The 27165-nt window shown below is 36.7% G+C and overlaps 1 protein-coding gene across 3 annotated transcripts in view; it reads right to left on the reverse strand.

Moving 5' to 3' along the window:
* PTPRN2 (protein tyrosine phosphatase receptor type N2) overlaps positions 1–27165 on the reverse strand; it is a 1540336-nt gene that overhangs the window by 1099902 nt on the left and 413269 nt on the right. For all 3 annotated transcript variants that reach the window (XM_007504686.3, XM_056800889.1, XM_056800890.1), the window contains one exon: positions 4095–4208. In XM_007504686.3, coding sequence (XP_007504748.1) covers positions 4095–4208 — 114 coding nt within the window. The remainder of the gene's footprint in view (positions 1–4094; positions 4209–27165) is intronic.

The following is a 27165-nucleotide window of genomic DNA, read 5'->3' on the forward strand; positions in this document are numbered from 1 at the left end:
AAATCCCAGCTCTGTTCCTTACTTCCTGACATTAGGCAAAGTCACAGTCTCTTGGTGCTTCAAATATCCTCATCTGAAAAGTGATAGGTTTTGGCTACATGTACATGAAGGTCTCTTCTAATTCCAATTTCTATAATTCTGTGGCCCCAGTAGGATATTATGAGGAAAGATTGAGATAGTAGATATAAAATCTCCTCATATATGTTTGTAACATAGAAATTTAAGGCATAAAACATAAAATAATTATACTATGTTTCAATTGCTTGTGAAGAAGGAAGAAAAGAAATTGCTGCAATTTGCAACTGTGGCATAAACAGGGGATATAGGAATTATTCCATCCAGTTCCTCCAACTTACTCTCTTCTCAGAAGAAATTGCCAACAGTGAAGCTTAAGTTTTCATTCACAGCACCCTTTCCCTTCTAATCAGAAGTGCTGGTTTCACGCAATAAAAGGCTTTTCATATCGTTCTTAAGACTTGGGTGGTCTCTCACAAAATATGCTAACAAAATGAGACAAAGTAGAGAGACATGTCATTCCTGTCCAAGCAGGTGGCAAGTCCCAGAAGGTCAGAAACATTCCATTCTCTTACTGACATCATACTGTCAAAACCCATTTCCTATAGTTCCATAGCGAGAGGTGGCAAAGGGTAGCACGTGACTATTGGAAGGGAGCCTAAAAACAGAAACTATCCCTTTCAGTTTGAAAGATTAGTTATAAGATGAATAAAAAGGACTAGCTTTTACACAGCTGTTTCAATAATAACAAATTTATGAAGAAGGATTTGGAGTTAGAATATTTACGTTCAAATCTTGGTTTTGTCACATATTAATTCTATAATAGTGAGCCAATCTCTTAAACTCTCTAGGCTTCAGAGCAGGTGACATCTATGATCCATTCTAGCTTTCTTTCAGTCATATTTTTGCCATTCACCTTGCCAATGATGCAACAGACCTTTGGAGACTATGCCTTGGAAGAGTGCGGCTACTGAGTTTGGACCTACTGCTCTGAGAGCCCACTGTTCTGATTGGCAAGAGCCCACCATATCTAGGCAGTTCCAGATCCAATCATGATTCACTCCAATTATCTAGACAGTCTCCCTGAGTACTTTCTGCCCCCATTTTACATTTTCCAATTTTTACAATGGAAACAGTAATCAAATCAACATTTCCATTGTGTCTAAAAAATGTTTCAATTGAGTGCCCTATGGCTTCATTTACCACCTCTGTGACTTTCCAAGTAAAATACACTTCCCAGGCCACCATTGTCTTATTTGTGCTACTTAACCCATTAGAAAGTAAGTTCCTTGAGGTCAAGGACAAGAACTCATCTTTTATATGTGTTTTATATTTTCTCACTATGCACAGTTCTTTAGCATAATGTCTACCAAATAGAAATTACTCAAATGCTTTTCAATTTATTTATTCATTTTCTATGACCTCAACAGTTATATGAAGAGGCTTAATATGTTTTAAAAAATTTCAACAATAGAAATAACTATAATTCACTTCTTTTCAGCCTCAAGGTCCCAGTATTCATACTTAAGTTATATCAAATACTCTCTTCATAATACCTCCTGTGAAATGGGCTCTAAGAGTAATATCCCCATTTTATAGGTAAGAAAATTAAATCTCAGAGAAGCCATTTTATTGTCAACGGGCACAGAGCTTCTAAATATTGGAGATGAGATTTGACTCCAGTATTTTTGACTCAGGGTCAAACATTTTTTCTATTTTAACACATTTCTTCATCTCTATCATAAATCACAGGATTGCATAGCTGAAAAAAAACTACAGAGTATATCTAATTTTAATCTCTAATCTTGTGGACGAGGAAATTGAGAACCAAAAATATGAAATGACTTGCTTAAGGTCACACTTAATGGGATGTCATCTCATTTCTAGCCCAGTATTATTTCCATAATGTCTGTGAATATTTTTAACTAAGTCTAAAAATAAACATTAAACATTACCTTAAACAAGTATTCTTTTTCATGTGTTTCTTAGCCTTTTTTCAAATTTTCCTCATATTTAATATGTGAAATTAGCATAATTTATAATTTGCTCCAAAGAAACTACTACTTATCTAAGCTTGGTGCCAGCTTGCAAGGATTCATTGGGAAACATTTATACTTCAATATTTTCCTTATTTTACCACATAGGGCATTGGTAGCAAATAGCTATGTAAATATTTTTTTTTCTCTTATCCTTTCCTTGCATTCTGTGTGGAAATGGGAGAAGCAGAAGAGAAGAGGAAGGCAAGGCATATTTTAAATTTCATATATACATATATACATATATATATATATATATATATATATGGAGAAGGAGAAAGAGAGAGAGAGAGAGAGAGAGAGAGAGAGAGAGAGAGAGAGAGAGAGAGAGAGAGAGAGAGAGAATGAATATAAATTATAGCAATGGTAGGAGAACCCACTATTGGGTTCCATTTCCACAATTTCTCATGATACACTGGACCCAAGACATGGGAATGGATTTTAGAAAAGTAGTTTCTGAAGAGACATGTATTCCTAGGAGACAATATGGCTCAGGGAGTGGTAGTGATTGAAAGGAGAAAAGAAAGATGGAGGAGAATAGCTTGAGGGGTGAGGAAAGAAGAACAGATGGGACCAGAAATGCCTCTGAGACAAAAGGAAAAACATAGGCTATTGAACCAGTGGCAGAATATTCCAAAGGCAAATGCAGCAAGAAGAGGTAATATCCTAGTTGCAGCATTATAGAGACTGTTAAGTAATCTAAAAAGAAATGCTGATGTTATCTTCACTAGAGCAGCTAGTCTCCCCCATTCCAGTTTCAAAAACACTTAGCCAAGGCTGTTATGAGAGTCATATATCTTCAGAGGGATTGGAGACCCAAATTATTCTGGGAAGAATGAAGGTGAGATATTTTGTAATTCTACCCTGAGTAATTTTCTATGTTTTTATAAAGCTTGGTTTCCTCGCAGATGCACAACTGAATAATCTAGACATGTGATAACTTCAGAAGTTCACTAAGTTATCTGGGTTGGGACAATGGGAGTCATACAGTTTATTAATTATTGAGAATCCCTACAGTACAAATTGGCTCATCATGCCAGAGGAGACTTTCTGATAAATTGAGTTACATTTTGGAAAGCCAGATTTATCCTAGAACAGATTCAGTGATGCCAAGAATTAAAAACAGAATGGTGGCACAAAAAAGGAGAGGAAACATCACACTGAATTGAATGTAATCTCTCCCACTGATGTAAGAGTCTGGTGTATTTTGATGCTAGAATAAATATCAACACTTTAATGATGCCTATTCCTGTACCCTCCCAGCCACATCTTGGCCACCTGTTCAGAGTGGCCATATGTCTTCCATCAAGAAACTATGCAATTAGCTCTTCAAAAGCTTCATGTTATTTCTGTGTGCTAGATCTATAAATGAGTCTATTATGAAACTTCTGAGTACAGAAATATTTCTTTTTGACAATAAAAATAATTATACACAACTTTATCTTTGACTCTGATTACCACAAAGAACTTTTTTTTTTCAAAGATTACCTTTTCTTTAATATCCCTGTGAAGTAAGCAGCCAGATGTTATCTCAATTTTATAAAAGGAACAAAAGAAAACAGGCTTTCGTAACTCAACTAAGGTCACAAAATTTTTCAGCTCATGAACTAGAACTACCTAAGTTCCTGACTTCCAGCTAAGCATACTAAACCATACAAAAAGTTTCTGTGCCTTCAGAACCTGAACCTCTGCTCTTCATTGATATACAAAGTTTTTCACTTTGAAAAATAATGGAAAAAAATGGTTACACGCATTACAATTCAGTAGCCTCTGACTCTTCTTGGCAATATGAATGAATTTCAGTTAAATGGTTTGCTTTCAAGTTGGATGTGTTTTACCAAAACACTTCTGCTAATCTTGACCACTCGTGGCAAAGGTAATTTTCAAGGTAACCAAGAAACACTATGAGGCTCTCTGGGTTATTTTTTTTTAATAACAATCATTTGCTAAAAACTCAACATTGCAGGGCCCATCAGTGCACCACTTATCAAAACTGTTGTCCTAAATCCATGAACCAATTCTTCTATTTGACCCATTCTGTACCTCTATGGGAGAGCTTCTGCAAGATGGTCCTTAGATGCTCAAGAATTGGGGGTGTAACTTCATATCGATACATGTCTATCATAGGTCCTTGCAGGCATCTTCCAAACACTCCATCTGTTGAGGAGGGGGAAGGCAGAGGTAAACAGAGAGAAGAAAGAGAAAAAGAAATTGTATTTACTTCAAAGGAAGAAACATATTATGCTGACACTTGCACTTTATGTCATTATAAACAGTAGTAAGGCTTTAGAATCTGGCTTTAAAAAGTCATCAAAGTATGATTAGAATTCTGAAGTAGTTAGGATACTCTTAAAGATAAAGTAGTACCATAATGTGTCATTGAAAATATGAACTTGAAGGAAAAAATACAATTTACTAATGAATTCAGATGTTTTTTAACTCCTCCATCTTGCTTTTCCTTTCTTTATCCCCTCCCCATTCTTTTTGAGATTTCCTTTCTCTGGCTTGCCTTTAAAAAAATGAGTTTTTCCATTCTGACAATTTAGTGACCAAAAAGAGAAGAAGAAGAAGACGACAATACCATCCAGAGCCTTCATCTCACATGAAAAGCAGAACAACCAGGAAATATAAATATTAATTTGCAGAAGCTATGAGGATTTGTTGAAATGTTTTTAATGCAGACACTGTGTGTTAGGCTCTGGTAAATGAGGGCTGAATCAGTAATGGCCAGTGAAGGCTTATTCAAGTAGGCTTTCTAATGAATGCAATAAAAAGAGAGCTGCTCACAGAACAATGAGATATTAATGGGGCCTAATTTATTTAGCTCTATTCCATTTGTCTAAAATGACAGACTCTTCTCATCAACGTCCTTTCAAACCACACCTTCTAATTAATTTAGGCCCTAATTAGTCTTTATTTGGTGAATTGTTCATTTTCAGACAAGCTTCCTGTGGGGGGTTCAAACATTCAAATTACCTTCCTTTCTTGCACACAAAAGGCTAATTCAGTGACTAGGTGCTTCACACACAGTGCGGGCCATCTGCAGTTTTAGGTCTTGGGTAGGAAGGGAGGGGGGAAAATGGTTTCCTTTCATTGTTCACCCTAGTTTCTCTACGTACAGTGTAGCCAAAGAAAGCCATTCAAATGCAACAAGTTTTAATTAGCAGAAACACATTCTGTCTAGTGCCAGGTTGACTCAGTAATTACTGGTCTGATATCACATATATGCTTAAGACCAAGGCTCCATCTGATTAGCAGAAAATAGCCTTAAGTACTACAAGCATCTCATTGATTTCTATGGGACTTCTCAGAGTCTAAAGAATATGGGAAGACAACTGGCCCAGCTGCTCAAAGAAGGCAGACAATGGTCATGCAATGGAAGATAAACCTAGCGCCATTTCCTTTTTCCATGCAGGGTTACACAGCATTGTGCCTTTCAAATAAGTGCCTCATTGAAATTAATGCAACAGCTAAATAAAAACAGAGTATTTGCCAATAGTACTTACAGAAAGAAAGAGTAGGGCTTGTTTTTTTCCCCATCCCCAAGTGAGGTGCACAGCCTAGTGAGCACTCATACACCAAATTAACATCCTAGTTGAATTCCCTCCATTTCTCCTTTGTATTGAAAAGAGTTGATCTGTAGGTGTTTATATATACATGGATATACACATATATACATACATGCACACACATACACATTCTCTTATTAAAAACAACTTAAATTGCACTGAAGCCTTCAAATTTATTTCCCAGATAAGAATACTAGTGTCTGATAGTATAATGCTTTAGGCTTTCAAACTGGAGCTTTTCCTTGTGGTTACTGTCAAAAAGCAGATCATATGACAATACCTTCTATTTAAACTAGTCTATATTCATAATTCAGTCAACAATTTAAGTTTTAAGTCACAAAAATCAGCCTAGAAATTTTACCAAAACCACTCTATGTACCTGGAATATATAATGGTCATGAGATGAATCAGAGCATCAATGTTGTTTAAAAAAAGAAAAAAAGGGAAGAAATGTGGTCACTGTTTTAAAAGACATTCCCTCTCATCCCTTTTAAGAACCCTTTTCTAAGAAAAGATTCCAAACTATCACCATCTATCAAAACAAATACCCCAACTATCTGCTAATTAATTTGCCACAATTCCTTTCCCCAACTTTGACTATGCCACTCTGACTATGGTTTGCTTTATACAATACAGTGAATATTTCCAGGGGGGAAAGGTTATTGGATTTCTAATAACTTTCTGCTAAAGCATGAATGGAAATAAACAAAATATATGATACATTTTTACTCTTTAAAAGAAAAATGTACAACAAAAAAAGAACCTGATAGTTCAGACCTGCATTAGGCAAACAGCCATTCTCAAAAGTATATCATGAATTTCATAAGGTGTGCCATAAAGTTTTAGATGCTGTGCTATTCCAGACATAAGTATGAAGACAAGTAAACTTAGCAAACTCCTTCTGGATGCACCAATCCCATAGGTGACATTATCATTTACCCATTCTCCTATGCCTAAAACCTTCATGTTTTCTTATACTTTTCCTTCTCTCTCACCTCTCACACACAATAACTTACCAACTCCTGTTCACCCCAATACCTAAAATATCTTGTGTCTGTTTCTTTCCATTTTATTTCCATTGCTATCATCCAATCAATGCCTTCATTATTATCTTCGCAGAGTTAATAACCTCTACTGATGTAGGTCTGCACCTTCTCTACTGAATATGGTCTTAGAGAATTGCCTAGAGACCTGAAAAATTGAGTGACTTGCCCAAGGTCAAATATGGTGTATGTGCAAGATAAAGCATTTGAAAATGGTTCCTCTTGGCTATAAGATTGGCCTCCAACCATTATACCATGCTGCAACCAATGACATAACAGAAAAAAAGGAAAATTCATAATTAATTTATTTAATATAAATGTTACTTAGTCTAAGTAGTAAAACACTGTCATAAGCAAATTAACAATATTTGACTATTATCTATATTCACTAATCCCAAAATATTATGTTAAGCCTTGAACTTTGAAAAAACTTTCATCATAGATGTTGCTTTTACTGAAGGAAAACTACAAGAACATGAGTTTCATGAGGCTTCTATGCTACTGCCAATGTAAATATCCAGTGTTCTATGACTTCTAATGGCAAAAGATAATGTTCCATGAGCAAAAAAAGAGTTGAGGACACTACTCTAGACTCACATCTTTAAGAGCTTCCAGGTTCCCTTTCTGAATGCATAACTAGAACCTCAAACTCATCTTTCTCCCAATTCAACATACATCATAGGAAAACCAGTTCCTCCTTCTAGCTACACTGTTCTCATCATTACTATAATTTACTCACTCTCCTCTACCCCAACCTGGTATCTTCTTTTAATTTTCCCCTTTTTGGCCACACATAATTCACCAAGTCCTGTCAATTCCATCTCCAATCAACTTTTATGTTTTCTCAGTCTCCTCTCATTACCATTGCTACAAGCATCGTAAATGTGCTCATTATCATCTGCCCAGAGGAAAATCACTTTCCACCTGGTCATAGGATCAGAGATCTAGAGCTGGATGGTATCTCAGAAGCCATCAAAATAAACCTCCTTATTTTGCAGATAAAGAAAATGAGTCAAGTATAGTTATTCTGTTGATAATTAACATTTATGAGCACTTGAAGGTTTGCAAGGTTCTTTACATGAATGTCATATTTGGTTGCTTGCTGGCCAAAGGCATTGACTGAAAGAGGAGAAATATAAACTCAGGTCCTCTGAATCCAAACAAGTCTCTTCTCATTATGTTTATGTACTCCTCCAAACCATCCTTCCAGTTGACACCAGATCTTCCTTATGTAGAGATATGGTCAGGCTATTCCACTCACTCAGAAATCCTCTAATGGCTCACTCTTGCCTGTCAGCTAAAATTCCCATTTAATCCAGAATTCCATATTCTGGTACTCCCCCATGGCAAACTATTCCCCTCCCCATGCCTTTTCTTATGCTGTTCTTTGTGCCAAATGTTCCTACCTTCCCATCACTTATTCAATTCCTACCTGTCCTTTAAAGTCAAACTTAGATGTTAACTCTTCCAGAAGCCTTCTGTGATTCCAAAATTATGTAAGGACATTTCTTCTCTTAGACTGTAAGTAGAATTTTGCTAAAGCCTTTCATATGCTTTCCATTTACATATTATATTTTTATTATTTGAGGATAAAGACTTCACTTCATAAACTTTGTATAATTTCTGTCATAAGGCTCCATACACTCAGTAGCTTTGCTTTTCCGGGTCAAACTCTCGGAAGGTCTGATTTGTAGGGTATAGCAATGGTAGCTAGATGGCACAGTAGATAGAATGCTGGCCCTAGAGTCAGAAAATCTGAGTTCAAATACAACTTCATACACTTCCTTATTTTGTAACCCTGTCAAGTCACTTAGCCTCTGTTTGCCTCAGTTTATTCAACTGTGAAATAAAGATAAAAATAGAACTTACTCCCAGGATGGTTATATGAAGATCAAATGATATTATATTTGTAAAATGTTTAGCACAGTGCCTGGCACATAGTTAAGTACTACATAAATGTTTATTCTCTTTTCCTTCTCACTCTTGGAAGAGGTGACACTTGAGCTGAGACTTAAAGAAAGCCAGATACTCTAAGATGTGGAGTTTATGAGAGAGAGCATTCCAGGCAAGGGGGAAAGTCAATGCCAAGATAAAGATAAAGATAAACAAAATATTGTATGCAAGAAATGGGCAGTAGGCCAGGGTAGCCATATTGTAGACTAAATGAAGGATAGCAAAGTACAAAACAAACAAACAAACAAAAAAGACAAGAAAGACAGGAAGGAACCAGGCTATGAAGAACTTTAATTGCCAAAGAATTTCAAGTATAATCCTGGAAGAAATATGGACCCACTAGGGGAGGAAGGAATGAAAGGAGATGAGGGAATAGAAGGGAAGAGGAAGGGAGAAGAATGAGGGAAGAAGGGAGGGATGGAGGAAAGGAACCAGAAAAACTAGATGTAGTCCTATAATTTGAGTCAGGAAGACCTAAGCTCAAATCCCACTCACTTTTTTTGAACATGTGCAAGTATGTTAACCTCTTCTAATTTATAAAATGGTGATGACAAAAGTATTTACCTCCTAGGATTATTGCAAATATCAAATGAGGCAAAGTATGTGAAAGACATGTCAATACTTTGTTTTAGAAATGCTAGCTTTTGGAAGGAAAAATAATAAAGTTGATGTTTATGGCTTACTTTACAGATATTTCATTTGTGATTCAAGTCAATTCAATAAACATAGTTTAGGCTCTTAGATATAAAGACAAAAAATAGTAAATCAGTGAGTTCAAATTCTTTTTTTAAACCCTTACCTTCCATCTTGGAATCAATACTGTGTATTGGTTCCAAGGCAGAAGAGTGGTAAGGGCTAGGCAATGGGGGTTGAGTGACTTGTCCAGGGTCACACAGCTGGGAAGTGTCTGAGGCCATATTTGAGCCCAGGCCCTCCCATCTCTAGACCTGGCTCTCAATCCACTGAGCTACCCAGCTGTCCCCAATGAGTCCAAATTCTATTGGAGAAGGTGGTTAGAGAAAACAACCTCATAATATAGGTACAAATAATTATTTTTAGAGATAAGGAAACTGAAGCTCAAAGAGATTAAGTGACTTCGCCAGTCATATAGGTATTATGTAATAGAACCAGTATTTAATCCAAGATCTTTAAAAAGTTCCAGAATATTTTACTATATCAGATTTCTCTGCTGCCTACCCCTTTCCTCTCTCTCCATTTAAAATAGCCTACAGAGTAAATTACACTCTTCTCCTTGTCTGAGGTCTTTTTGAGCAGAGATATCATGGTACTATGGAAAAAATGGTGGATTTTGCCTCAACCCACTTGATTTTGGATCCTACTTCTGACCTCAGTTGCATAACATTGTACATTATTTAACCTCTCAGCCTCAGTTTCCTAACCTATAAAATGAGGATGTTAGTTTTGGTAATGTATAGAGTTCTTTCTAATTCTGAACATATATTCATACAACAATGATGTTACTAAGAGGCAAGGACTCTTCAGACATCCCTAACCTATAGCATGCATACCAAACTCTTAATGAATTATTCTATTTTATTCCTTAACATAGAATACATCCATCTTCCCCCATTCACTGTCAGAAAAATTTGTGTACTCTCTAGTTGGCACCTATATAATTCTTGACATCAAAAGATCCTATATTCTTTTTAAAGGCCCTTTAATATTTTATCAATTCTCCCTCTATATATATATATATATATATTATTTTGAAGAGCTCAATAAAAACAAAGCCTAAAACTGTAAGGGCTCAACCACAAAGTATCAGCCTTAATATTCTAGTAGTAATAGAAAAAAAAGTTTAATGTTGCACAGGTTACCACTCCCTCCCAACACAAATCCTTGCAGAATTTAACATTGAATTAACATTCAAAAAATAATTACCAACTTTTCCCCATTAACAATGAGTACAAAGAGAAGAAGTAATCATGCTTGATATTGGGATATATATTTGAATCATTGACTTCTAGAAATGGAAGCAGGATAGTGTAATAAAGCAATAACTTTTGAGTACAAGGACTGGAATTCAAAGTCTGACTCTTGTCAGTTATAACTTCTGTGATCCTGGACAAGTCATTTAACCTTTCCAGGTCTTGGTTTCCCTATTTATAAGATGAGGGGTTCGGAAGAGAGAACTCCTAAAATCTTCAGACATAAATATAGAGTCCTTACACTCTAGGACTGAGCTATACACAAACAGCATGGGAGGACATTCTAAGTACTAAATTGTAAAACCTATATCTTTACAAGAACCTCCTCTCTAATGTGCCCAACAATTAGATGGATCCGGCTTTTGCTAAAGATCCCAACTGAGAGAGAATCCACTGTTTCCCAAAGCAACCCATTTACTTTTGGGATAGTTCTAACCATTAAGAAATTTTGGAAATCAGTGGAATTGGGCGTTGGCAACAGGAAGGGAGGGGAGAGGGGAAGGAGGAATCGAATATGATTTTTGTAACCAAGGAATAATGTTTTAAATTGACCAAATAAATGAAAAAAAAAACCATACATGCCTACTGGGTAAAAAAAAATGGAAACGTAACTCTGCTTTTTTTAGAACTTCTGTCTACCTCTCCAAGTTCTGCTCTGGAGCTAAACAGAGCAAGTCTAATTTTTCTTCCAGAGAAGAAAAGTTCTTCAAATACTTAAGGACAACTATCACATCTTTACTAAGTAAAGAGTATTTGCTCAAATTCTGCATCACACACTATGTTATCTTGGTCAAGTCATTTAACAATACAACCTTACTTTTATTATCTGTAAAATGGGCATGATAGTAATGCCTATCTCAAAGAAATATATCAAATGTGATTACATACAAAATCACTTTTTAAGCTTTAAAATGCTAAGAACATTAGTTATTATGAGTATTTTCCAGGCTAATATCCTCACTTCTTCCAACTAAGCCTTATATGAAATTAACTAAATGAAGGTGCTTCTCCATTCTGGTTGTCCTTCTTTAAATGGTTTCCAGCCTCTGTATCCCTTTGTACAGTCTAACCAGAGCAGTGGATAGAAAGTCTATCACCTCTAGTACTAGGCACTATAACTCATAATTTAGTCTAGGACTACATTAAAAGAGGTTGCCACGACCTCTTCCTATATCCTTAGCCCCACTATTCAGTCATAATATGTTGCTACACTCAGATATTTAATGGCTGTTTATTTTTGTATTGAACCCCACTAAGTGCAATATCCTGTTCTGACTATGAGAACCTTTCAACTATATCATTCTGGGAGGATAATAAGGTAGGATCTTGTCTTTTGGAAATTAGCCTGTCAAATCAAAGCCAAAGACCAAAGCAGGGAATCAGACCAATTTCAGTCTTTTTTTGGAGTAATCATAAATTACTCAGTACCTCTTTAGAAATTAGAGGAGATACCACCAGTTTTCATCCACTCCTCTCTATATTCATCTGTTTTTACTAGCCAGGATTATATATTGACTCTTAAAAAAAAACTTAAATTATCTTCCACTACATGAAATTTCCTGCTTTTGTTGAGAATTTGTTTTTATTTGCTACTCATTTTAATCATTTTGTGTTTTTCAGGTCAATCACCTTAGCCTTGTCTGTACTGGACTGAATTTTAGGATAATATATCCTCTCCAACAATAAAGTCCAAATCTCCAAAATATTAGCATGGCTATATATTCCACTTGGTCATTTTATTGGACCTTCCCTTCATTCCCTCTGGTGGCACTTTTAATAGTGAAGTATCTACAGGTCAGTAGAAAGAGAGGCAGGTTTAGCCCATACATAAATTGAATTATCAGTCCTCAGTTGATAAAGAGGTAGCTATTCGTAAATGTCATAGAATATCTCAAGGTAGAATTTTTTTCTGTCATTCCTGAAAGAAGAATTTTATAAAATTAGATAAAAGAAAAACAATTAACTTATTGGCAAAACTATAGTTCAAAGAATTTTCTTGGAAAATGGTCTGAAGTTGATCTTACTAAAGATCAAAATATTGATTTTTCTATTACATTTATGAATTTGTGTATAAAAGGAGATTATTATTTTCCTTGGTACACTATCCCTAAAGCAAAAAAAAAAAGTTATTTCCATTAGTAATGCTCCAATCCTTCCAACTCACCAAATCCCATTCCTACCTTTGTGTCTGCTCACATTCTACTCAAATGACATACTTGTAAAGTGCTTAACATAGTTCCTGGTACACAGCATTCTATAAATACTTATTCCTATACCTCCTTTCTCTTTCAAATTGGTATAACCTCCCCACTGAGGCCCAGTACAATTCCACACCCCTATGAAATTCTCCATGACACTTTTGCTACTGGATTTCCTCTGCTGACACTCCCACTCATTCTGCTTCTCTTTGTGCTACATTCATTGTTATTTGACTTTTATATACCTATGAGAATTGTGGAAGGAAATTGTAAGCTATCTGAAGACAGGACTTATATGGAGTTTTAAAAAATTCTTTATACAGCCTATACTAGTATCTTGTTTATAATGTGCACTAATTCACAATCTTTTTATTTATTAAATGCTGTTATCCTTGGTGTTTAAAAGGATACTAAAAGCCCATGGGAAATAAGGAAGACAATTGATGAAAATTTAATTTGCCTTTGAATCTCTGTGGTGTTTATGTATTCTCACTTTTTCAAGTATACACTGGGGCAGAGGTGAAAATCATAATAGCCAGTCAGTCACCGAAGAAAGCAAATTAGCAGAAAGAGAGGAGGAGAAGGACCTTTGGTGGGGGTGGGAGGAGGAGAATTAATATCCCATATCTATAAATCCCAATGTATTATATATTCAAATAAATAATAGATAAATACAAATTACATTTTCTGTGTGTTTGTGTGTATTCCCCAACTCTCTATTTTTTTCCTCTTCTTCTATTTATTTGAGTATATAATACCACCACCACCCCTTTAATTTTGTGTGGTTTTTCCTTTGGTTCAGTCACTCTCTGGGACAATAATCTCCATCTTACTTCTAAACAAGTGAGACAATTGTCATTGGACCTTTTTTGAGAGAAAGCCATTAAATACATGCTTCCTGATAAGACTGAATTTTGGGTTACTCTCCATCACCTATGGATGCTAAATTCCTCACACTGAAGCCATGACAGTCTTAGAATAACTGCTGACCTTTAGGAAACATCCCACAAAGGCTCAACAAAACTGACAAGTGTTAAAAATATGTGCTTATTTTATGGATCATTTCTAGATGGTTTTTAGTTAAAAGGCATTATTTTGGAATAAATACAAGGTATAATTAATTTGTAGCAGAGCTATATTATCTATCCATAATAATTTATCTCAAACTTTAAGGACAATTTGTCTACCTCCTTTCTTCCCTACTATTCCTGTTTCTTGGCAGCTCCTGAAATTATAGAAAGTAGAGGCAGGTAGAAGGCAGAAGGGAATAAGTATTGGGGCCCAGTATCTACATGACATGCAGGGTTGTTGTGAGGATAAGATGAGATATTTTTAAAGTACCTTCCAAGCCTTAAAATGCTGGAAAAATGCAAGCCATTATTATTACATATAAAGTACTCTGTAAGCCTTTAGACACTCTATGAATGCTCACTGCTATCAATATTAAAAATAGTATTTATGGGTTGGCTTATTACATTTTTGGGTATGTTGCAGGAATTCAGAAAAGTATCACAATTGTTTGCCTTCTTTATTTTGGAAGGAAAATGGGAAAATAGCAGGAGGAGCAATTACTCAATAGGTATTCCTATGTGAGACACGCTGCTAAATTCTAGGGATAATAAGGTAAAAACATGGTGCTTACTCTCAAAAAAAACTCATATTCTATCGAGTAAGACAACATACACATCTCTATGGACTTGCAAGATGTATGCAGGGTAAATCTGAAAGGGAAATCATTAAATGGGGACAGGGGAAAGCTTCCAGATTTGAGCAAGCCCACTTCTGAAATGACTGCAAGGGAAGGTGGGCACTAGTTGGGTTAAAATGATCCCACTGTAAGCAAGAGAAGTTAAGTTACCTGGGTAGCAAGGCAGGACTGCTTAGGGGATAACTAGAGCACAACATTTGCTGTTTTTAATACATGGCAACAGCCTGGTTTCTTCCTGCAGTTCCAGGGACAATGAGCCCAGGGCAGGCATTCAAGTTTGCAAGGCGCTGTATCAGTCAACAGCATATATATGCCGCCATTCCATTTATGCAAAAGGCAGTTGATCCTCACACACCCCCCGACCCCCACCCCCACTCCCAATAAAAGAGAACATGTGAGTCCATTTTAAAGTAGCTCCCTGGGAACGTGCATGGGAAACTTGTTAAGTAATAATAGGTTTGACAACTGGATCTCATGGGGAATGGTCTGAAATTTTAACCCGGCGCTTTGAAACGGCAAATGCTGACAAACCTCAGAGCGGTATTTCTTAGAGAAACCGAGGCTTGTAATAATGGAAGCTTATGCCATACCTGCAGCATTTTAAGCATTCATCAGCCCATGGAGGGTAGCTGCTTCCTAGGAAACAATCTCACTGGATTATATTTTTTAAACGGGTTCATTTACTCCTTCCGTTGCATTCAGGCTTGGTCAGCTCCTAACAGCAGTTTAGAAGTCTATATGTAATAAGCAACAACAGTGACCCCTAGTGGGTACCCCGCTCAGGCATCTCCCCACGATGAGAGATTTTGAGGTTTACACTAATGCTGAATAACATCTGCAAATGAGGGATACTGACGTGAGTCAAAATAATATGCCTCCAAGGTCTATTCCAGATATTAACCAAATGGCAGTCTCAGCTAAGCAGTTAATGCCGATATAAATCAGTTAAACCTGGGACTTCCTGAACATTCAGTGGCTAATGAATATAGTTGATTTCAATGTTATCCTAGAGCACAAATTATGACTGAGATCTCTGCTACTGTACCATATACATAGGGAAATGTTCATTCTGCAATGTTGACATGGATATTGTTTTGTGAAGGTGTCTCACACTCTCCAAAACAATTATTCTCAGTTATTGTAAGAAGATGATGATAACGATGATGATAGTGTTTCTATATCACTGTAAGCACTTTCCATGTTATCTCATTTGATCTTCTGAACAACATGGTGAGGTAGGTGTTATTTTTAATCCCTACTTCATTTTATTTTATCTAAGCTCTTACCTTCCGTCTTAGAATCAATACCCTGTATTGGTTCCATGGAAGAAGAGCGGTGAGGGCTAGGCAATGGGGGTTAAGCGACTTGCCCAGAGTCACACAGCTAGGAAGTGTTAATCCCCATGTTATAGATGAGGAAACTGAAGCTAAAAGTTCAGGGACTTGTACAGCTAGTAAGTATCTGAGGCAGAGTTCAAACTCAGATCTTTCCCATTTTGAGTCAAACTGTCTATCCACTGGACCACCTACTTGATTATAATTATAATATTTTATTTACCCTGCTGACTAATGGCAGATGAGATTGAGTCCTTATTTTCTCCCTGTCCTTTTTAATTTAAAAAAGGGAGTGGAACTCCCTGAAAGACAAGTAATATTACCAACCAAAAAATGACAAACTATTTATTATGGGGGAATTATCCAATTATATCCCAGTATTCCTAACATCCTTCCTTGTCTTCTTATTCCTATCCATCAGTGAGACAGTCAAAAAGCATTTGTTGAATACCTCTGTGCTGTGTACTATACTATTTCCCTGTTGTCAAATCATATCCAGGCCTTCCTCATAAATGCAACTTCTCATTTCATCCTGACTGTGAGACAGAGCTCAAAATGCAAGCCTTAGGAGGCACTGTCCTCCTGAAAATGCCTTTCAGAAATGAAATTCTCTCCTACTCTTTTATCAGGGCCTAGAGCTGTTCAACAAATTCAACCAAATCTGCATGGACTACACTAAAGCTAGTCCCTAGGGGTATATAAAATTTGTATATAGCAACTGCCTTCATGGAGCTCACAGTCTAGTTGAAGTTAAGATAGAACCAGAGACAGACATATAAGATCTAGTAACTGGTAAGCAGAAGATACAATTTGCAATCTATAGTCTTAGAGAGTTGCCTGAAATGCTGAAATATTAAGTGGCTTTCCCAGGATCCCACACAATCAGGAGGTATTTCATCAGTGAAACTTAAGTACTGCTCATTCTAGATCTAGCTTTCTAGAGGCTACTTTTCTATGCCCTACACACACTGACTTTGGAAGAGGCAGCTTGAGGCATCCAGATGTTGTAGGAGACACAGCAAAGGAGTTGAAAAGCCAGTAATACTCTAGTTTGATGTCTGCCTCTGTCACCTACTAGCTTTGTGGCCCTGGACAAATCACTGAACCCCTTTCAATCTCCTTCCACATGTGTGAAAGAAGAATAACAATAGCACCTCCCTGATAGAGTTATTATGAGGGCCAAGAAAGATAACAAAGGAAAAATTCTTTAAAAACCCTTGAAGTACCATGTAAATATTATTACTATTGTTATCATTATTGTTACATGATAAGTAAATTAAAGGGTTGCAAACTACTCTGTGAGGAAATGCTATTAATTCTCAAAAGAAGAAAGGAAGAAAGACATCATAGAGGAAATGGCATGTGAGTTGGGACTTTAAAAATCACTAGTGATTAAACAAGAGAAGAAGAAAGAATACTTGAGGCAACAGAACAATGGGAACAAAGACATGGAGACTTTAGGCTGTGTGGGAAGAACTGAAAAGAGTCACCAAAAGTACTGAAGGGGATAATATATAATAAACAAGGTAGAAGTAGATAATGGAGGATGGACCTTGAAAGTAAGGTAAACAAATTTAAACTTTCTTTGGTAGGCAGTGCAAGGTTTTGAGCAATGATGTGACTAGCTTTATGTATAAAGAAGATCAATTTGGTAGCCACATGAAATATAGATTAGAGAATAAAGAGGATGGGGCAGGAAGACTTATTATGAGGCTACTGCAGTATCTTTACAAGTCTTTTTCATATATAATCTCAGTTCCACGCAATAAGGCTCTGAATGAATCATCAGATTTTACCTGAAAAATTTCTTCAGCCTAGTCCACCTTTTTAAGGGCCATAAAGTATCCATCCATGATGTCCTTCTCCATACCTCCTACTCTCACTCTCTTCTTTGTGGCATTCAGACTTTCCAGGTGTGTCTTTCCTCTCTGGAAGCTTTCTTGCCTCTATAAAACCATAATTTTCTTTTGAAGTTCACTCAAGGAAAAAGAACTCGACCTATATTAATCACTTCTCTCACCAGGTCCAGCTATAATAGTCTCTTATTCTTTCCAGATAAGAGAGGGAACTATCAGGTTCACTTCATTCCAAAAAGGGTCCTTAGCTTCCTTGATGAAAGATATCACTGGGGTAGAAGAGAGCACAGGGCTGTTACAGTAAGGAAAGAAAGAAATAAACATGGACTTCTTTATCTTTATATATGAATGCATGCATGTGTATATATGTATAGATATGAATATGTGTGTATATATATACATGTATATGTATGTATATACATAGATACACAGCCACACACAAAGCCCTCCATTATCTGGCCCTATCTTATCTTTCCTGTTTTATCTCATTGTAGCCCCTTCAATAGTCTCTATGCCCCCCACAGATTGGACTCTTTTGATTTGTCACCCGGACCCCAAGGTCTCCAAGTCTTTGTTTGTAGTGTTCTAGGTCCCTAAAATATACATGTTATAGATATGTTTTCAAAAAATCATGGTCATTTGCTTAAAAAGCTATCGATACTCCTCTAAGACTAAATTTTCTATAATACAGAAAACTATTGAATAAAAATGCCCAATGAATTCATCTGACAGTATATGCAATATTCTGCCCCAGTATTTTTCCCCTCTGCCTCCCCAATCTCCTCCTTTGCCAGGAAGGAGGAGGTAAATTTCAACATTCATCCAGGACCATCACTGGTTTTTCAGTCCCAAGTAGTCTTTCTTTGACATTGTTGTAGTCATACGTATTTTTAAACTCATCTTTCACTCTGTATTGGCCCATATGTCTCCCAATTCCTTACAGGTATCAAGTCTTATGATATGGTAATATCACACTGCATTCATCTACAACTGGTTTTTAGCCATTCCCTAACTAATGGATATTTATTTTCCTTCCACTGCTTTGCTACACTAAAAAATATTGCTATAAATAATTTGAGAAATGTAAACATATATCAAAATGTTCATTTAAATGTTTTATGTACATAGACTTCTATGTCTATACAGATATAGGTAGAATCCTTCTGTGTATCTTTTATTTTCTCCTGGCATATGTCCAGTACAGAGGAAGGATCAAAAGCGTTTAGTCACTTCATTTAGTGGCCATCATTCTTACAGGTGCTCAAACATTTGACTATGTACATTTTTTTCCATATTTGCCAATTAGACAGGTATGAAGTAAAACCTCAGACTATTCTTCTTACTTTAAATGAAAGGCATGTTTCTTTCCATTGCAAATGTATGGATTTGGTTAGACCATGATTCTTTCTATAAGGATTGGGGTTTTCTCTCTCTTCTTTTTTTTTTTAATCAAAAGAAGGGTTTGGGGAAATAAGGGAAGCTAGCAAAAGGATTGCCAAAAAAATAAAATATATATGGAAAAGAATCATTGAAGCATTTTAAAAAATATATCTGATGGTGGTTTAGTCAGAAACATAGATATGCAAGATAGCTTTGAAAGTAAGGTTTCAAATTTATTATATCATTTTAAAAAGCAAATAGTAATATATAATAAGTTTTATATTTTTACACTTTCTGTTTTTCTTTACATATAAAAATATTTTGATGTTCAATTAACTTAGATTTTTTTTAAAGGTTAGAGGAATTTTTATGCTTTAGATTTAATTTTCTATTTGAAAAAGTGATGTAGAAAATTCAAATGTCCTTTGAGCCTTTGAAATAGGAATTGTCCCAGAATCATCTTTCTATATGGTGGTGGGAAGGGGAACTCTATTAGTTGTTATGGAAATCTAGTCATTTTTTTAAAGAGAGAAGGGTCCTTGTGGCCAAGTTCATTTGCAAATTTCCAGACCATCAGAAATATTTATCTATTTACTTCTCTCTTCTCCCACTATTCCTATTCCATATCCAGGCAGCTCCTGCAAATGGCAGAAAGTCAAAGGCAGATCTTGTAAGAAAGCAGTGGTTTCTAAGGCCAATGGAAGCAGAAGTATGGCTCAAACAACTCCCAGGCCAGTTTTAATAAGTCATTCAGCCTGGGCACCTTTTCAGAGGTAGAGTGATTGAGAATGGAATTGGAGCAGCTTAGCCCTTAATGAAACCTGTAGATAAGCTGGTGCCCTATTTACTTGGAAATTCATAGACTTTTTCAACTATTTCATTATAGCTGGGGAGCAGCACATTGACAAATAGCAGAAGGGAGGTACTCTCCAAGCCTGACCGATGCTTTCATGAACAGAGCACAGACAACCCTGGTGCAGTTTCCAGGCCAGCACAAGCACTTCTATTCTAAAGAACAATATGAGGTACCTTCCTGGAAGGTAGTAATCATGTCCCATACCACCTATGCATTAGCAACATGGTAGATCAATGGGAAACAAAAGGGGCCGAGGTTCCAAGGACTCAGCTAACCAGCTGGCTGAGAGCTTCCCATTCCAAATGTAACGACTCCCCCTTACTGTGAATAACATGATCTTTGTTTCATCCCATCATCCAAGTGATCTAATAATGGCATAGAAGATGAATCCAACTGCCTAACAGTTACAAGGCTGCCTCACTGGAGGCTGAAAGGGGAGCAGTTAAATCACTGTTTTCAGTCTGATCGGTTAATTAGCTGCTGGCAGAGAGGTTCAATGTAGAGAGAGCTACAGTTTGCAAAGACTGACCCACATCCAATGCAGAACTGTTTGAGGTCTTTCTAAAATCATAGAATATTAGAACTGGAAGGCACCTTAGGAGTCCTCTAGCCCAAATTCCCACTGAATAAAGGAAGATCATCCATAATATCCCTGAATGGTCACTACATTTCTGAAGACTTTCAGTGGCAGTAGTTTTGTGCCATCTTGAAACAGTCTCTTCTACTCTTGGACAACTCTAATTAATTAAAAAGAAAAAGTTCATCCTTAATTCATGGTGCTAGCTAAGAATGTGGATAAACAGAGCTAACTCCTTATTATCTGAACTACTGTTGCATTTATTATCTGGACTACATAATTTAGTACTTAATTATATATCACTTGCTTTTGTTTTCTAATTGTTGAATGTGCCTTTTCACACAACTAGATCATACATTTTTAAGGACCAGGGTGATCATACTTCTTTGTTTTCTTTTTTCCTTGGACCTAGGAATTTATAACTGTAACTTCATCAAAATAATCAAAGTTAGCATTTATATAAGACTTTAAGGTTTACAAAGCACTTCATAACTATTTCATTTGATCTTTACAACAACCTTGGAGGCTAGATTTATCATTATCTCCATTTTGTAGAAGAGGTTAGGTGCCTTGACCAGGGTCTATTGAGACTCTGAGGACCCCAAACCCAGCACTCTACCAACTCTACTCCCTAGCTGATTTATTATCCTAATTATGATCCTATGATAATTATTTAAAGGGTTGTTGGAAGGAAAGGCAGCTCAGAGTAGGAAAGAGATAGAGCTAATATTAGAACCAGAAAGACCTAAGATCAAGACCTACCTCTAACACACAATGACCTGAATAAGGCACCTAATTTCCCAGGATACTGTAATATTTTAATAGCAAAGAATATGTCTTTTGCCTTTCTTTGTATCCTTAGCATTTAGCACAATTCCTGGCATATGATTATTGTTGATCAGTCATTTTAGTCATGTCCAACTCTCCATGACCCCATTTGGAGTTTTCTTGACCAAGATACTGCAATGGTTTGCAATTCCTTCTCCAGATCATTTTTCAGGTGAGAAAACTGACAGAAGCAGGATTAAATGACTTGGCTAGGTCACACAAATGTTTGAGACTAGATTTGAATGCAAGATGAGTCTTCCTGACTCTAGACCTAATACTCAATTCACTAATTTCCCTTGGCACAGGGTAGTAGATACTTAATGAGTATTTATTGATCAAAGGAATTAATGAAAAATATAAACAAAGGAGGTCTAAATCTCAAACTACAATATAAAGTGGTAATAATCAAAACAAGCTGGTATTTACTTAGAGATAGAGTAGTGGATCAATGGAATAGGTTAGGAAATCAACATATAGTACTTTATGATCATATTAACCTGGTGTTTGATAAATCTAAAGATCCAAAGTACTGAGGGAAGAAATTATTTGACAAAAACTGCTGAGGAAATTGGAAAACAATATGGCAAAAACTAGGCATAGACCAACATCTTACAACATACACCAAAATAAAGTCAAGATAGATATTTGATTTAGAAATAAAGGGTGAAACCATAAGCAAATTAGGAAAATACAGAAAAGTTTACTTTTCAGACTTGGAGATAAGTAAAGAACTTATGACCAAAGACATAGAAAATATAATGAAAAATGAAATGGATAATTTTTATTACATTACATTTGAAAGGTTTTGTATAAATAAATAAATGCAACTAAGATTAGAAAGGAAACAACAAATTGGGAAAACTTTTTTATAGCAAATGTCTCTAACAAAGGCCTCATTTCTTAAATATGAGTTAAGTTTATAGAAATATTCCCCAACTGATAAAGAATTAAAGTACATAAGCAGGTAGACAAAATTAAGGCTATAATGATATGAAAAAATGCTCCAAATTATTAATTTCAGAAATGCAAATTAAAACATCTCTGAAATATCATCTTAAATTTATCATGTTAGTTAATATGACTAAAAAAGGAAAATGATAAATGTTGGAGGGGATGTGGGAAAATTGGGACACTAATACACTGCTCATAGAACTATGAACTAAATCAACCATTCTGGAGAAAATTATGAAACTACATCCAAAGAGCCATAAAACTGTGCATAACCTTTGACCCACTGCTGGGTCTGTAGCCCAAAGAGATCAGAGATAGGGGAAAATTATCCATTTGCACAAAATACTTTTAAAAACTACTTTTTAATGGCAAAGATTTAGAAACTGAATGGGTGTCCATCCACTGGGAAAAGGATGAACAAACTGTGGTCTATAGTTGTAATGGGATACTATTGCATCATAAAAAATTGATGAACAGACTAAGTTCAGAAAAACCTGCAAAGATATATAAACTGAAGGAAAGTGAAGTGAGAAAAAACAGAACAGCTTACAGTAGCAGAAATATTGTATGATGATCAACTGTGAAGGACCTAACTATAATTCAGCAAAACATGGTTTCAAGATAACCCCAGGGACTCGTGAAAAAAAAATGCTATTCATAGCCAAAGAAGGAACTGTTAGAATCTGACTACAGATGAAACACACCATCTTTCCTTATTTCATCCATGAGTTTTTTAATTATATGTGTGATATGTGTCTTCTGTTTAGATATATACATTACTAGAGAGCACTGGGATATCCTAAATCAGTCTATTTACCACCTGGGGAAGGGAAGGAGAGGGAAGGAGAGAATCTGAATCACAAAATGTCAGAAAACAATTGTCAAAAAATGTTTCTACATGTAATTAATTTTTAAGTGTTTAAGTGTTTTTGCCTGGTTTAACTGATAGGTATGTGGCATGTATGTATATTTAGCTATCTCTCTATCACTGTCAATATGTATATTCCCCTATCTCTATCTATCTCAATAGAGTTAGAAAAAAAGAATAGAGACATATCTAGATAAATATAAACTGTGGTAGGAGTAATATCTACTAGGGAACTTTTCCAGTAGGCTGGACTAGTTTCATCTTCTAGGGTCTCTAGCATACTGGTGAGTGTAGTTATTCCCCATTTAAGAGAGGTATCCCATACACCTCCACCCATTAAGTTAACTAACAAGTTCCATAGCCTGATACCTTTCTGGTGTTGGAATGTCTTACTGATTGAGAGACAGAACCAAAAGTATTAACTCAGTGAGAGAAGCAAAATACTTGACTCACTGAATGGAAATCACTGAAAAGATCACAAGGGAATGACTTGTGGTTAGTTACAGAGAAAAAGGAACTTAGATAAAACAGGCAGTCAGTTTGGAATCTGGAATGGAACAATTCCAGACAAGTCTCTGAGAGGAAAAGTTTGGAAGAGGAGCAGAGAGAACCTTTCTTCTCCCGTACCACCTTGACTCATGGAAGACTTTATGAACTTCAAAATGTCAGAAGACTTGGGCACCCCATCATCATCAGTAACAGTGTCTCTTCAACAATAGTAATGGCACTGGCAACGATTCCACTGGAAGTAGTGGGTAGACTCAATGGACTTGGATAATGGCAACTTGAGGACTTTGGAAGGGTAAGGACTCTTGCAGTCTAGCAGAGAGCATATCACTAAAGGAAATCCCAAGGAGACTCTACCAGTTACTTTTAGACTATATTTCTTCTCTTAATTTGAGCCCACTCTCTTCATGGATCTTATAAATGTATGGACAGAGTATGTCATAGACTTTGAGGGTGGGGATGTCTGGGAAATGAAACAATAATCAACAGAGAGGTAAATTTCAGTCAGGTCCTCAGTAGTACTATACATCACTCAAAGATTCTCAAGGGACCCCTAGAAACTATATAAAGTAATTAACTCTTCTCTGGGGTCCCAAATCAATATTAGAAATTAAGAGAGTGAGTCCAACATGGGGGATGCTATCCCCAAGATTTCACTGGTCCAAGGGAGTAGGGGTCAAGCCATTGAAGAGGCTTTCAAAGCATGTAGAACACAAAAAAGACCAATCCACAAAAAGTCCTTGCTCTTCAGACTTGATGGGTGCATTACACCCATATGACCCAACCCATCCTGCTAATTCAACCTGTTTCCATATTGCTAAATCTACCTAAATTAGTGTTACAATCTCAATGACAACTCTTTCCTTGCAATTCTTAAGTATATTTTAAAATTAAGCATCCAACGTTTTAAAAGTGTCTCATGTCATTGCAATCTTCAGTGTGAAACACTGGATTGTCCTCAATAACATGACTCACAAATTATATCTTGGATAGACACAGCAGAGAGAGAAAATGTATTAAGGCTTTGAATAGAATAGGAAGAAAATAATGGATTGGATGGTCTTTAGAAAACTGCCCACTTATACTATGAACCCCAAGCTTCTCCTGGAAATAAAGACAGCAGTATTCTTCCGGGGTTACTTTATAGCTGCAAAGCATGGAATACTAGGAAGCATTCAAGGGAGGGAGGAATATAGTTTGGTGGTTAGGACAGAAGAATAAGAAAATTGATCTACCCATAAGAGATGGCTTGGGAAAAGAATCAGAATTGGTGAGCAGAAAAGAGGAAATGTAGAAACTTCTGGAAGGCTAGTGTGGATGGAAATAAAGCCTGAATACCTCATTCCATAATTAAATATTTATTGGGTACTTTGTGCTGGAGTAGGTGTGAGGGGTTCAATTGTGCTGGGAGTTGAATAAAATGGCCTCTGAGGTCCTTGCTAAGTATGAGACTATAGGATTCTCTATGGCCATTCTGAAAAAAGTGGTAAAAATATAATGCCTTTGTTTCCTTCAAAATTATAAAGGCAAGGCAAATACTACATGAGAAATAATGAAGTAACCAAAGAGTGTTTTGTTGTTGTTGTCAGGTTCACTTTGTCATGCTAGGACAAGGTATTTCACCTTCTGCCTCAGGACACCCATTTATCAGATGGGGACAATAATATCTGCCCTACTACCTTCCAAGGCATTTGAGAAGCAAAAAGGAGGTAAGAGTTGTAAATGTGTTTTAAAAGATTAAAAATCACTATATAACTATGTTATTAAGCTTTCCTTTATACTATGTATCATTATAATCATCAACCAATCTTGAAGATAGTCTTTAAGACTCATTAATACTCTGCTTATTCACTTCTCTCTCTCCAGAATTTTTATTTGTTCTTCCAAACTTAAGCTAATTATATAATATTTCTCACCTTTACCTCATTTACTTTTAATTCCATTTTTACTTATACTTGGGTTTAAAGGTTTTTAAGCACCATGCACATATTAATTCATTTTCTTCTCACAATTATGTTGAGGGAGATACATTATTCTCTTTTTGCAAATGAAGAACCAAGGCTCAGAGACAGTAAGTTATTTGACCAAGGTCATAAAGCTAATAAGTGTCTAAAGACATTTTAAACTCCATGTTTTCAAAGTTCAGCTATTATCCCAAACTATTTCATACAACATTACCATATCACTAGATTATTAAAATAATATAATCATCTTCTTTAAAACTTTATTTTTGCTACTTTTCTAATTAATATGTATTTTTTCTATCTATGCCCCCCCACCAATTAGGAATGAAGGAAGGTGTGAGGGAGGGAGAGAGGAAAGAAGGGAGGGAGGGAGGGAGGGAGGGAGGGAGGGAAGGAAGGAAGGAAGGAAGGAAGGAAGGAAGGAAGGGAGGAAGGAAGGAAGGAAGGAAGGGAGGAAGGGAGGAAGGGAGGGAGGAAGGGAGGGAGGGAGGGAGGGAGGAAGGGAGGAAGGGAGGGGGGAAGGGAGGAAGGGAGGAAGGGAGGAAGGGAGGAAGGGAGGAAGGGAGGAAGGGAGGAAGGAAGGAAGGAAGGAAGGGAGGAAGGGAGGAAGGGAGGGAGGAAGGGAGGGAGGGAGGGAGGGAGGAAGGGAGGAAGGGAGGAAGGGAGGAAGGGAGGAAGGGAGGAAGGAAGGAAGGAAGGAAGGAAGGAAGGAAGGAAGGAAGGAAGGAAGGAAGGAAGGAAGGAAGGAAGGAAGGAAGGAAGGAAGGAAGGAAGGAAGGAAGGAAGGAAGGAAGGAAGGAAGGAAGGAAGGAAGGAAGGAAGGAAGGAAGGAAGGAAGGAAGGAAGGGAGGAAGGAAGGAAGGAAGGAAGGAAGGAAGGGAGGAAGGGAGGAAGGGAGGAAGGGAGGAAGGAAGGAAGGAAGGAAGGAAGGAAGGAAGGGAGGGAGGAAGGGAGGGAGGAAGGGAGGGAGGGAGGGAGGGAGGAAGGGAGGAAGGGAGGAAGGGAGGAAGGAAGGGAGGAAGGAAGGAAGGAAGGAAGGAAGGAAGGAAGGAAGGAAGGAAGGAAGGAAGGGAGGAAGGAAGGGAGGAAGGAAGGAAGGGAGGAAGGAAGGGAGGGAGGAAGGGAGGGAGGGAGGGAGGGAGGAAGGGAGGGAGGGAGGAAGGGAGGGAGGGAGGAAGGGAGGGAGGAAGGGAGGGAGGAAGGAAGGGAGGGAGGGAGGGAGGGAGGGAGGGAGGAAGGGAGGAAGGGAGGGAGGGAGGAGGATCAATACAAATATAAAATTCCTTGGTTGACCTCATTCAAAAAAAACTTTCTCCCTTCTACATTTTGAGTTCATCATTTCTCTCTCACGAGATAAGTAGCATTCTTCCTTTTTTGGTCCTCTCGATTTAGAATTTGTCAATGCATTAAAATTCTTCTAAAGACATTTAAAATTGTGTTTCTTTATAAAAATCCTCTTATAAATCGTTTTTATTCTTCAGGTTTGGCTAACTTTATTCTACCATCATTTCCTAGAGGACTTCTCAGTTCTCTCTAAAACAGTCCATTTTGTCATTTTTGTGGTTTCTTTCAT

The sequence above is a fragment of the Monodelphis domestica genome, chromosome 5, assembly GCF_027887165.1.
Source record: "Monodelphis domestica isolate mMonDom1 chromosome 5, mMonDom1.pri, whole genome shotgun sequence".
Classification (NCBI taxonomy): domain Eukaryota; kingdom Metazoa; phylum Chordata; class Mammalia; order Didelphimorphia; family Didelphidae; genus Monodelphis; species Monodelphis domestica.